This window comes from Pezoporus occidentalis, unplaced genomic scaffold (genome assembly GCF_034315485.1).
Source record: "Pezoporus occidentalis ecotype Australia unplaced genomic scaffold, CSIRO_AGI_Poc_V1 ctg113, whole genome shotgun sequence".
Classification (NCBI taxonomy): Eukaryota; Metazoa; Chordata; class Aves; order Psittaciformes; family Psittacidae; genus Pezoporus; species Pezoporus occidentalis.
In genome coordinates this window covers 1032673-1042444 of record NW_026912918.1, presented here as the reverse complement: position 1 = coordinate 1042444, position 9772 = coordinate 1032673, and the positions used below count along the sequence as shown (strand labels likewise).

Below are 9772 nucleotides of genomic sequence, written 5' to 3'. Positions count from 1 at the left end.
TTTTTTTTAGCCAATTTTCTACTACTTCCTGGTTTATTCCTCTGTCATTGCTTTAGACATAAAAATGCCTTAGGGAAGAGGCACATCTTGCTGTTGTGCTTGTAATTTGGTGAAAGGATCCAGAAACAGCCACCAAAGGTACAGAAGAAAAGCATGAACTTTATATACAATGTGAGACCAGAGGTTCAATTGTATTTAATATGTTTTTCTGCATGCAGAGCTCTGGAATCTGGTTGTGACTACTGATGAACTTAAGGTCCTTTCCAACCCCACCTATTCTGTGAGATGGGCCTGGTGTTTGCACTGAGGACAATGACTCCAGTGCCAGCAACTCGTGTAGCAACGGGCACTTGGCCTCCTGCTGGCTGCTCAGGGAGTGCCTGTAGAACATAGCAGCAGAGGTAGAGGTCACAAGCATAGCATACACGTGTGATAGGATGTGCACCAGGAGGTGAGGTGTGGTGATTCTGCAGCACAGGGTAGATGAGGGACATGAACTGAAGAGGGTTTGTCTTATCCTGCCATTAAAAATCAGCTCCTTACTCCTGTGTTTCTTCATGCTTAGCTATAGCTAAAGGTACAAGCAAAAAAATCCATCACCCCTTGCAGAAGGCAGCATTAATCTGCTGCTAATTCATAGGTTTGGACTTACCTTAACTGGGACAATTGTGTAGTTCTTTCTACCAATGACTGATTTTTACTGTTTTTTTTTTAATTACACTTTGTCTCTTTTGTAGGCAAACCATCTTTTATAGAAGTTTTTTTAAGAGCCCCAGTTGGCTCTGTGAATGAGAAACAATTCTAACCATGAGGCAGGCTCTCAAGAGCATTTATATCCAAAGTACAGTACCCATCTGCACCCCCAGTCTGCTGTTCCATTTCTGGGAAAGGCAGTTTTCCCCAGCACCTTGTGAAGTGCTCACCCAGTGCACAGTGCAGCACCTCACCTGAAACACAGCAGTGCTTAAACAGGGAAATGGTGAATTCAACACCATCGAAGCAGCACAAGGAACTACCTTACTCAAGTGTGGTTACACTTCCTGGTCAAATATGCACATTGCTACATGCAGCCAACAGTGTCTTGTGAGACTGTGTCTGAATAGCCTGCAACCTGTGACACGTTAAATGCTCAAATTCCTCATTTCCGTTGAAACTAGTATTACATTCTCCTGAAATGAAATCAATAAACTTAGTAACTCCACGTGTTGGCCATGAAGAAAAGGTAGTCTAATTTATGGTACGGCTGGCTCCACACTACTCTTTTAAGCATTGACAGTCTTCTCTAACCACCAGCTCCTTCCAGAGCAGAGCCAAAATTGTTCACTGCATGTTGATGGGAACACCTGGGGTTTTACATGTTAGAACAAACTGCACACAACCTGCGCTAGCTTTGACAGCATACATCAATCTGCTGCCATGCAGCTGATAAAGAACACCGTAACTGTGAGTTATCAGATTGTTTATTGTAACTTTTGATTTCAAGTTAAACCTGGGTTACAGTTTCCCACGTATCGTTGTGTGTGCCCTTCAATCATCCAAACAATAAGGAAAGTTAAAGACATTTCAGCTCTCATTTGTTCTATTGCTTCCAGTACTCAATACATAGTTTTCTTTAAATAAATACATTCATGTTCTGTGTCATTAGAAGAAATAATCTTCTATCCTCCCTTGGTTCTTTAAAAAGTGTGGAAGATAGGCAGCTATTCAAGTTTTATTCATTGGTTCTCACAGTCTACACACTGAACACTGAAATTTGGCTTGCTTTTCCAGGTCAAAACACAGCATAGGCATCTTCCTGTGCAGCAGGAGGGAAACATACGCATGCTCTACTTGGCACCGTTATTTTCAGGTTCTGTTTTAAGAACAGTAATATAGATGTTTTTAAGATACCATAAATCAATCTCAAATTATTATACAGTTGTAGAACAGACTGTTTAAATTACAAAAAAAAAAAAAAAAAAGGAAAAGATATTACTTTAAAACTTGCCACCAAAAATTGCTGATTTGGCTTCATAATCAAGAGCTGAACAAAGCAAAGGAAGAGTCTGAGAATCATAAAGCAACAGGTCACTTGTCAAACTGGATCCCTTTGTGTTAGAGTGTGATTTACTCAGACTGCATATCCCTGTACCTTGTCTTTCCCTGGTGTTGCATCAGAAGGTTATTGCATTTGAGGTCTGACCACAGAGCAGAAGTACAGAACCGCCGCTGGCGATCCCATCTGTGCTAGTGGGTACCCTCCTGATGGGGAGTTCACGCTGCCCAGGCAAGAGAGCTTACTTTGGGTGGTGTGTGCGCAGCACAGGTCTAATAATGAGGTTCACAGTCTTCCACCAAGCTGTCGGTGATGTAGTTGGATTCAAGGACACTTTCATAGTAGCTTTTTTCCGCAAACGTGTTCACTGTCCAGGCAACCACCTGAATCCCTTTTGAAGACCAGTGCCTCACGTAGTCTCTGCAAGGAACAAGGACACCGTAAGAGGAAGGCTGGCACTACCATATTTAAGGCAGACAGTGCTGAGGCTACAGCTGAGTTTTAGTCTCACACCAGTTACCACATCAAGAATGACAGCGCATCCTTTTGCAACGCCATCTTTTTGTGTTTTATTACTGTAAACAACAAAAGCAACAATTTTCTCCCTCTTCAAACATAAAGCATAAGATAAAAATACAGATTAAAGTGCTAGAGGCTTAAAGTAATAAAATAGCTTGGGGTAAAGGAATTATTCAAATAACCTTACCCAACACTGAACGGAACACATTGATTAGCACATACTATGTTAACTCCAGCCTTCTGTACTAACAGAATGGTAATACCTCCCAGTATGTTAGGAAGCTTAACACTTACTGAGAAACAAAATTTTTCTGTACAAGGAGAGCTGAAACCCCACACAATCGCCATAAGAAGCTGTGTAAGCTCCAATCTAGAATGACATCCAGCATCATATACAAGTGATGTTTCCAGGAGGAACTGAAACGGGGTGTCCCATCTCCAAAATGGCTCAGTTGCCAAGGCCTGTGTGTTAGTGCTGTTACAACATTTCTGTCAGCTTGTCTCATCTGGAAGATGAAGGAGAAAAGACTCTAATTCATACAAAACCCAAGCTGCATTAAATATGAACTGTGAGAGGTCAGGTACAAAGTGCTAGCTTGCATTTGCAGCTCTCCCCTTCCCCTCCTGATCCTTTTGTCACTCTTTTAGAAAGCTGTTTATGGTATTTCACTGTTTGTTTTTTTCTTTAAAACATACTGAATAAACAACAGCTTTAATGTTAAAAAACTGCGTAAGAGGCAATGGAATAAAATACACAATAAATGGACAGGGCAATGAGAATTTGGAAGCAGTTTTAAGAATAGTCTACACTTCCATCAGAACATGAGGTCTATTTAATAGGTCTCCTGTGCACAGATATCTGGCCACATGCCAACTGTAAAAGCGATGCACCTTTTTGTACTCAGCTTTCAGGATGGACAGAGTGCTGTAGGTTCCTATGTGCATCTAATGAGCACAGAGTGATCCAGTAACATTGTACATTATAGACTCACAGAATCAGCTAGGTTGGAAAAGACCTTCAAGATCATCAAGTCCAACGATTATGCCAGCACTGCCAAGGCCACCACCAAACCATATCACTGAGGGCTTCATCTACACCCTTTGTGAACACTTCCAGGGATGGTGACCCCACCACTGCCTTGGGCAGCCTGTTCCAATGCCTGAGCACCCTCTCTGTGAAGAAATTGTTCCTAATCTCCAATCTAAACCTCCCCTGGCACAACCTGAGGCCATTTCCTCTTATCACTTGTTACTTGGGAGGGGAGACCAGCTCCAACCTCTGTTCATGCAGTTGTAGAGAGCAACAAGGTCCCCCCTGAGCCACCTCTTTTCCAGACTAAATATATACTTCATTTTCAAAAGTCTTGGCAATTTTAACAACCCAAAAGTAATCCTGAACTGCAGTTGTGTATCTAACAAATTCCCAGGCAAAACTAAAAAAAAACCAAGTAAACATTGAGGAAACATCACCTTATACACAACATCTGGCATGAAAGAACAGACTATGCTGCTGTTGTATAAAGATGGAAACTCCAGGTAGAGCTGTTTCAGGGCATCAACTGCCTGCCAATTGGAGAGACACTCAGGTGTTATATCTGTACACACACCCATATACACACTGCAAAGTACTGTTAGAGTAATCCCCTTGAAAAATACTTGTGTAGCAACATGGAAATGGAAAACAGGGAGAAAAAAATGGGGTATTGTTTATAGCTTTAACACAGAAATGACACTTTATTTTTTACAACATAAGCATGATTCTGTCTACAGTAGTGAGTAGCATTCTTGGTGTTCACAATACCCTTAAATATATAGTGGATAAAATGAAGCACACCTAGAGTTTATTTCAAGGGGATTTTTTTTTCTCTCCATATTTTGCTATGCTAGAGAAAATATTCCAATTTGCATAGATTTTTAATGACTGATCATCTGTATCTGCCTTCAGTAACACAAATTACACACAAGAGCGGGATCCCTAGTTGGAGGCTGAAGACAAGGTACCAACTCCCCTCAGCACAGGCTGGGAATTCACTTTGCTTTGTTTCGTGGTGGTGGTGTGAGCTGAACTCAATAGTCACACAAGTCTCATGCTGATTTTAAGTTGCAACTTCCCTGGAAAACAGAATGGGACGAGGGAACATGTCTTTGCTTTGACAGCCCAGCTTTGGATGACACAAAGAGCACACCCACTCTCATTCATTAGAGAAAGGATTGTCCTACACATCAGTTTGAGACCAACAGAAAAGCAGGTTAGAAACCCAGAGAAAAGGTGAAAAAAGGTGTCTAGTACAGCAAGTAGTACCTGATTTGCATGGCCTTTGACATCGAAGTAGATTATAAGATTGTGCTGCATAGACTCCACAACAGCTTCTCTCAGAGTTGGTACCTTTTCACCTTGGAACTTGCTCCTGCAGAGACAAAGAACTTCTCACTGGAATGCAGTCAAGATTCACATGTGCACATGCAAGGGCACACAACTACACAGAGCTGTTTCCTAGGGCCTTCTGACTTCACCCTGCTGTGCCTGTGTCCCTAGCCCTGAGCCAGAATCACAGATCCTGGCAGAATAAGCCAAATAAAATGAGGATATAGGAGAAGCAGCTTCACATATCCATAAATTATTCCTGGTAAGGTGACAATACACAGCAGCTGGTTAGTGGTAACTGCCTATGTTCAGGTGATCACCTTCCCAGTAATAGATGGGGAAGATGCTACTTGAACTACAGACTCACAGCTGGTACATTTACAAGAGCCTGGAAATCCCTAATGCAGTGTCTCAGGAGCACACACTAAAAGCTTTTCCTCTAAAAAGGATTCACTTATGATACTGTATCAGTTGCACTGTTATCAAAATGTTAGCAACATATAAAAATACTTTCTCCTGCACACACTGGAAAGGACCTAATCACAGCTCCTACCTGAGGCTACCCAGGAAATCTGCCTGGCTCTTTTTCAACAGTATAATCCTGATGCTTATAATCCCTAAGACACAATCACTCAAGAAATGAATGTGAATAAAATTAATTTTAGAAGTAATTACTCAAGCCAATTTTGACATATCTTGAAACTCCCAGTATCGCTGGCGTCATGCAGTCAGATTAGGGGAAGCTTATGTATAGATTAACCTGTTTCACATTAGGTGCCTGTAGATTTTATCCTTGAAAGCCAATTATCTTGACTCTGCTCCACTGTTCTGATTGCCAGGATATGTAAGGAGAGACAGTCTCATACACTTCTAAATTCAAATCAGAAGCAGCATATGGGACTCATTTTTAAGTTTACAGAAGTTTTCACCAGTGATAGATCAAATCAATAATTTTCTTTACCAAGAATATTTTTTTTCACTGTTGAAACAGTAGTTTTGAAACAGCAACAGTTCAGTTACCATAGCCTGTGCTTTGCAGATGGATTAAGCCTCCTAATTTCCTCAAAAGTCAAGTCACGCAATCTTCCAGAGCCATCAGTTGTCCTTTCCACTGTTTCATCATGCATTAGGATGGGAACCCCATCTGCAGTAAATTCAAGATCCAGCTCAACACCCGTTGCTCCATTCTCAGCTGCCTTAAAGAAAAAAGAAGAAGCAAAATCACATACACAACAGGAGAAAGCTTTATAGATATTGAATATAGGCACAGATATAATTTGTATTCTGGCAAAAAGAAAAAAAAATATAAACTAGTAAGATAAGCTTGCTCTGTGGAACAAAGGTTTTATTCAAGTTATTGCAAGAAGCATTCATAGATCAACTGAAAGCATATAACTTATTTTACCGCTAAAACCACAGTGCTAATTTCTCAGTCTTGGGACTGGGGCTGTTTCAAGATGAAAATGCAGAAAAGAATCCTGCTTTCTCCTTCTGGTCTAATAACCCCTGAGCCTTTGTTAATTTTGAAGAGAGAAGGGAAGCAAATGCCTACACTTTAGATAATTTATGGATTAACACTTAGAAGCCAGAGTCAGAGCAGGCCACCATAGTGCCTGCTTGCACAAGGAAAAGTTATTACCCCTCTTTCTATGGCACACAGGTGCAGTATTTCCTGTGAGAGTCAGATTCACCACTCACATGCAGTATGGTCAATCCACCATACACAGTAGATGAAAAACCACCCACAAGCACCACACACCACGCTTGTACTAAATACTAGATGTATGCAGGCAAATCCCTGCTCCTGACTGAGGAATGCCCATATTGGAGAGCAATAAGCAGCCGGGCTGCCTTAAAGCATTTCATACATCCTGCTCCTCCCCTGGCTCTTTCCCAGGAACTCCTCAGAAGAGCACCCAAGTGAACTGCAAGCAAGTTGAATTGTTCTCAAGGGCAAATGCCCTCCTGGGAAAGGGGCCAACACAGCAGAAAGACAAATGCCAGGCATGTAACCCAGAGGTTACAGCACTAGAGGTTACTCCAGAGGTAGCTGCCAAGTTAGTATCTCTATTGCACAGCTTCAGGCTTTGTCAGAAGAGGGAGCCTTGCCTTGCCCAAAGGTAAGAAATGATCAGAGCAGCAACGTCCCATCATCACAGGTACACTGCGTTGAGAGGCCGCTAATCACGGTTTCAGATGGTTCTCAGAAGCACCTTCTGAACCCTGGCAGCACCACGGTGCCTCGCAAATGAGGCAGCAGTTAAGTTTCATGGCAGGGCTGTACCAGTGGAGTTCTCACAATATCAGATCTTGCCACAACTGTGGCTTCTCATTACAGACCTTCGAGGCTGAGACAGCAAACAAGCTGTTACTAGATTGCTGTCTGCTCTCTATATTCTGTTGCAACATCAGCAAAACACAGTATTTCATTATTGCTACACTGCTAAAATATCCACCAGCTCCACGAGTCTCGAACCTGACCAAACCGTTCTGATCCCGCTCCGGGATGAAGGACTGACATCCACACACAGCTCCCGGTGGCAGGCTGGAAGAAGCTGAAGTTACTCAGCGCGAGGAGGGCTTGGTGCTTGCTGAGAAGGCAGGTCCTCAAACAGACCCCACAGGCCTGTAGTGCTGCCCACCTACTTCTGCCTCGCCACCGGCCTTACGGGGAGACGGGCTCCCGGGCCTCGCCCGCTCTCTGCAGAGCATCGGGCAGCTTCGCCTCACGCTTCGAACCTCGTCCGGGCCCCGCACGTCCCTTGGCGGCTGGGCCCGCCGGGTCGGAGCGGAGCGGCTCGGGGCGCAGTGAGGCCTGTTGGATGCTGACCTGTCGGATGGCCGCCAGCGTGTTCTCGGGCGCGTCGTGCGCGCCGCCGCGGTGGGCGATGCGGGCGGCGGTGCCGCGGGGCCGCAGGACGCGCTGTGCGCTCTGGGGCGCGGCGGGCTCCAGGCTGAAGAGGTGCAGCGCCAGGTAGAGGCCGGCCGTCAGGAGGCCGGACAGCGCCGGGCTGCGGCTCAGCGCCAGCGCCACCGCCAGCAGAGCCGTGAGCGACCCCAGCAGGCCCTCCCCGCGGCACAACATGGCGGCGGCGCCCGCCGGGCCGGCCCGAGCCGAGCCGAGCCGAGCCGAGCCGGGCCGGGCCGGGCCGGACAGCACCGAGACCGCGAACACGCCTTGGGGCGACAGCGACGGCAACACCGCCCCGCCCCAGCTCAGCCGCCAGCAGCCAATCGGTGCCCGCCGCTCCCAAGCCTGCAGCCAACCAGCTGTCCCCGCCCCCTGCCGCGCTGAGGGCCGGGTGAGGCGGTGGCGGGAGCACCCCCCTCCCCTCAGGTAATGGTCAGAGCAATGGTGCGAGGTGCGGGGGCTTCCAGGTTAAACATAAATGTGATAGAGCTAGCTGTGTACGCTGTGTAGTTAACTGTCCCTCACGCCTGCTTGTGGACACGGTGTTCTCACCGGAGAATGGATAATTGGTGCATGAACTCTGGATAATCCCGAAAGCAAGGCCATGAGAGGCCCGAGGAAGCTTAAGCAAGCAAGATAAGAAGCTGGAATTCACCAAGTTAATGAGAACTGTGGACTGTTGGCAAGCTTTCGAGGTCAGGTTCTCACACCTGTGCTTAACCAATTATATGTTAGTCACTAAGGGTCTTCAAGACATGTATCCAATCATAATATGCCAAATCACTGTGTTTGTGAGCAATAGTATTTGAGTTAAGGATTTGCAATAAATGGCTTTTGTCTGATCACACTGATCTCTGAGTCCATATTTTTTTCTGCAGCACCTGCTCCCAAGCTAAACCTGAGACTAAACCCCAGTGCTGTGAGGAGGGCTGAGAGCCCGAGAGCCATCCGACCGACTCTGCTCAGGGAGGCGTCTGCTGGAGAGGGATGCTCGCTCCTGGCACTGTTGGTGACAAAAGGGAAGAATGCAGAGGAAAAAGCAACAAGACAGGGAAATCGGTGAAGCTTGAGGAAACTGGGCTTGTTTGGTACAGAAATAGAGTAGCAACGCAGAGGAGATAGCAGTTTGTATTCACATAAATGAGGATTTTGTGTTTTTTTTTGTGTTCTCTGTGGGAAGGATGTGAAGAAACTGACTGCAGTGAGGAGCTCTTGCCAACCAGAGGTGGAATAGGCATCAGGTAATCTTCTAAACTGGGTATATATATATATTTGTCACATATTGTCCCACCTGGTTCTGAGCATCTTGGATATTCTTTTCTGTCCTATGGCTTTGTGTTTCTGCCGGGTGTGTCTGAGGAAAAACCTGACACACACATGCAGACACATACCATAATGGAATGTATAATTAAATGTCTTACATATTTAGAGATCTCTTGATAAACAACAGCATTTGTTGGGATTAAAGACAAAGATTTAACCCCCCTCAATGATGTTTAACCTACTGAAGAGGTAACAGATGGAGTTGTGTTTCTGAAACAAGAACAGCACCTTTAACACCCCGGAACGTTCATGGGGAACTAGATGTTAAATTCATTGTTCCTGGGCCTGTTGCTGGCAGACAAATGTGCATTTTCCACCTGACTTGCCTCCTGGATGAGTATTACCTGCTCCTCAGCTGGCAGGACCAGCAGCTGCCTGCCGCCCGGGTGGGATGGAGTGACTGACTGCCATGACAACCTGATGCTGTCCTCGAAGAGCGTATTAGCAACTTCTCATGTTCATCTTGCTCATCACAGTGTCTCTGGTGGCACCAATACTTGCTAGTGACAGTCTGTGGTCCAGGTTGTACTAGAACTGTGCAGCCGTGTGATACTTGGTGTGATAAAGCAGAAGAAGCTTCACCCGTGCTGATAGGGATCTCCTGGAAACTTATGGGTGG

The 9772-nt window shown here is 45.3% G+C and overlaps 1 protein-coding gene across 2 annotated transcripts; it reads right to left on the bottom strand.

Moving 5' to 3' along the window:
* Nucleotides 1-1442: 1442 nt before the first annotated feature.
* GDE1 (glycerophosphodiester phosphodiesterase 1) lies at nt 1443-8059 on the bottom strand. 2 transcript variants are annotated; one of them, XM_062634828.1, is made up of 6 exons: nt 7750-8056; nt 5940-6115; nt 4857-4962; nt 4025-4117; nt 2849-3060; nt 1443-2455 (listed from the first exon to the last, which is right to left on the bottom strand). In XM_062634828.1, exons 1-6 carry the CDS (start codon nt 8002-8004, stop codon nt 2308-2310), a joined length of 990 nt encoding a protein of 329 aa, XP_062490812.1. In that variant the 5' UTR covers nt 8005-8056; the 3' UTR covers nt 1443-2307. The 2 variants fall into 2 exon arrangements, with proteins under 2 accessions (XP_062490812.1, XP_062490823.1); XM_062634839.1 differs by lacking the exon at nt 4025-4117 and having other exon boundaries at nt 7750-8059.
* Between the last annotated feature and the right edge of the window lie 1713 nt (nt 8060-9772).

What these genes read in the sequence shown, in the direction of transcription:
- GDE1 (XM_062634828.1), bottom strand. Translation starts at nt 8,004, where the DNA reads ATGTTGTGCCGCGGGGAGGGCCTGCTGGGGTCGCTCACGGCTCTGCTG. An exon ending in TCTGCAAAGCACAGGCTATG is followed by an intron (nt 4,963 to 5,939) that starts GTAACTGAACTG and finishes TTGTCTCTGCAG; the next exon opens with GAGCAAGTTCCAAGGTGAAA. An exon ending in TCAAAGGCCATGCAAATCAG is followed by an intron (nt 4,118 to 4,856) that starts GTACTACTTGCT and finishes TCCAATTGGCAG; the next exon opens with GCAGTTGATGCCCTGAAACA.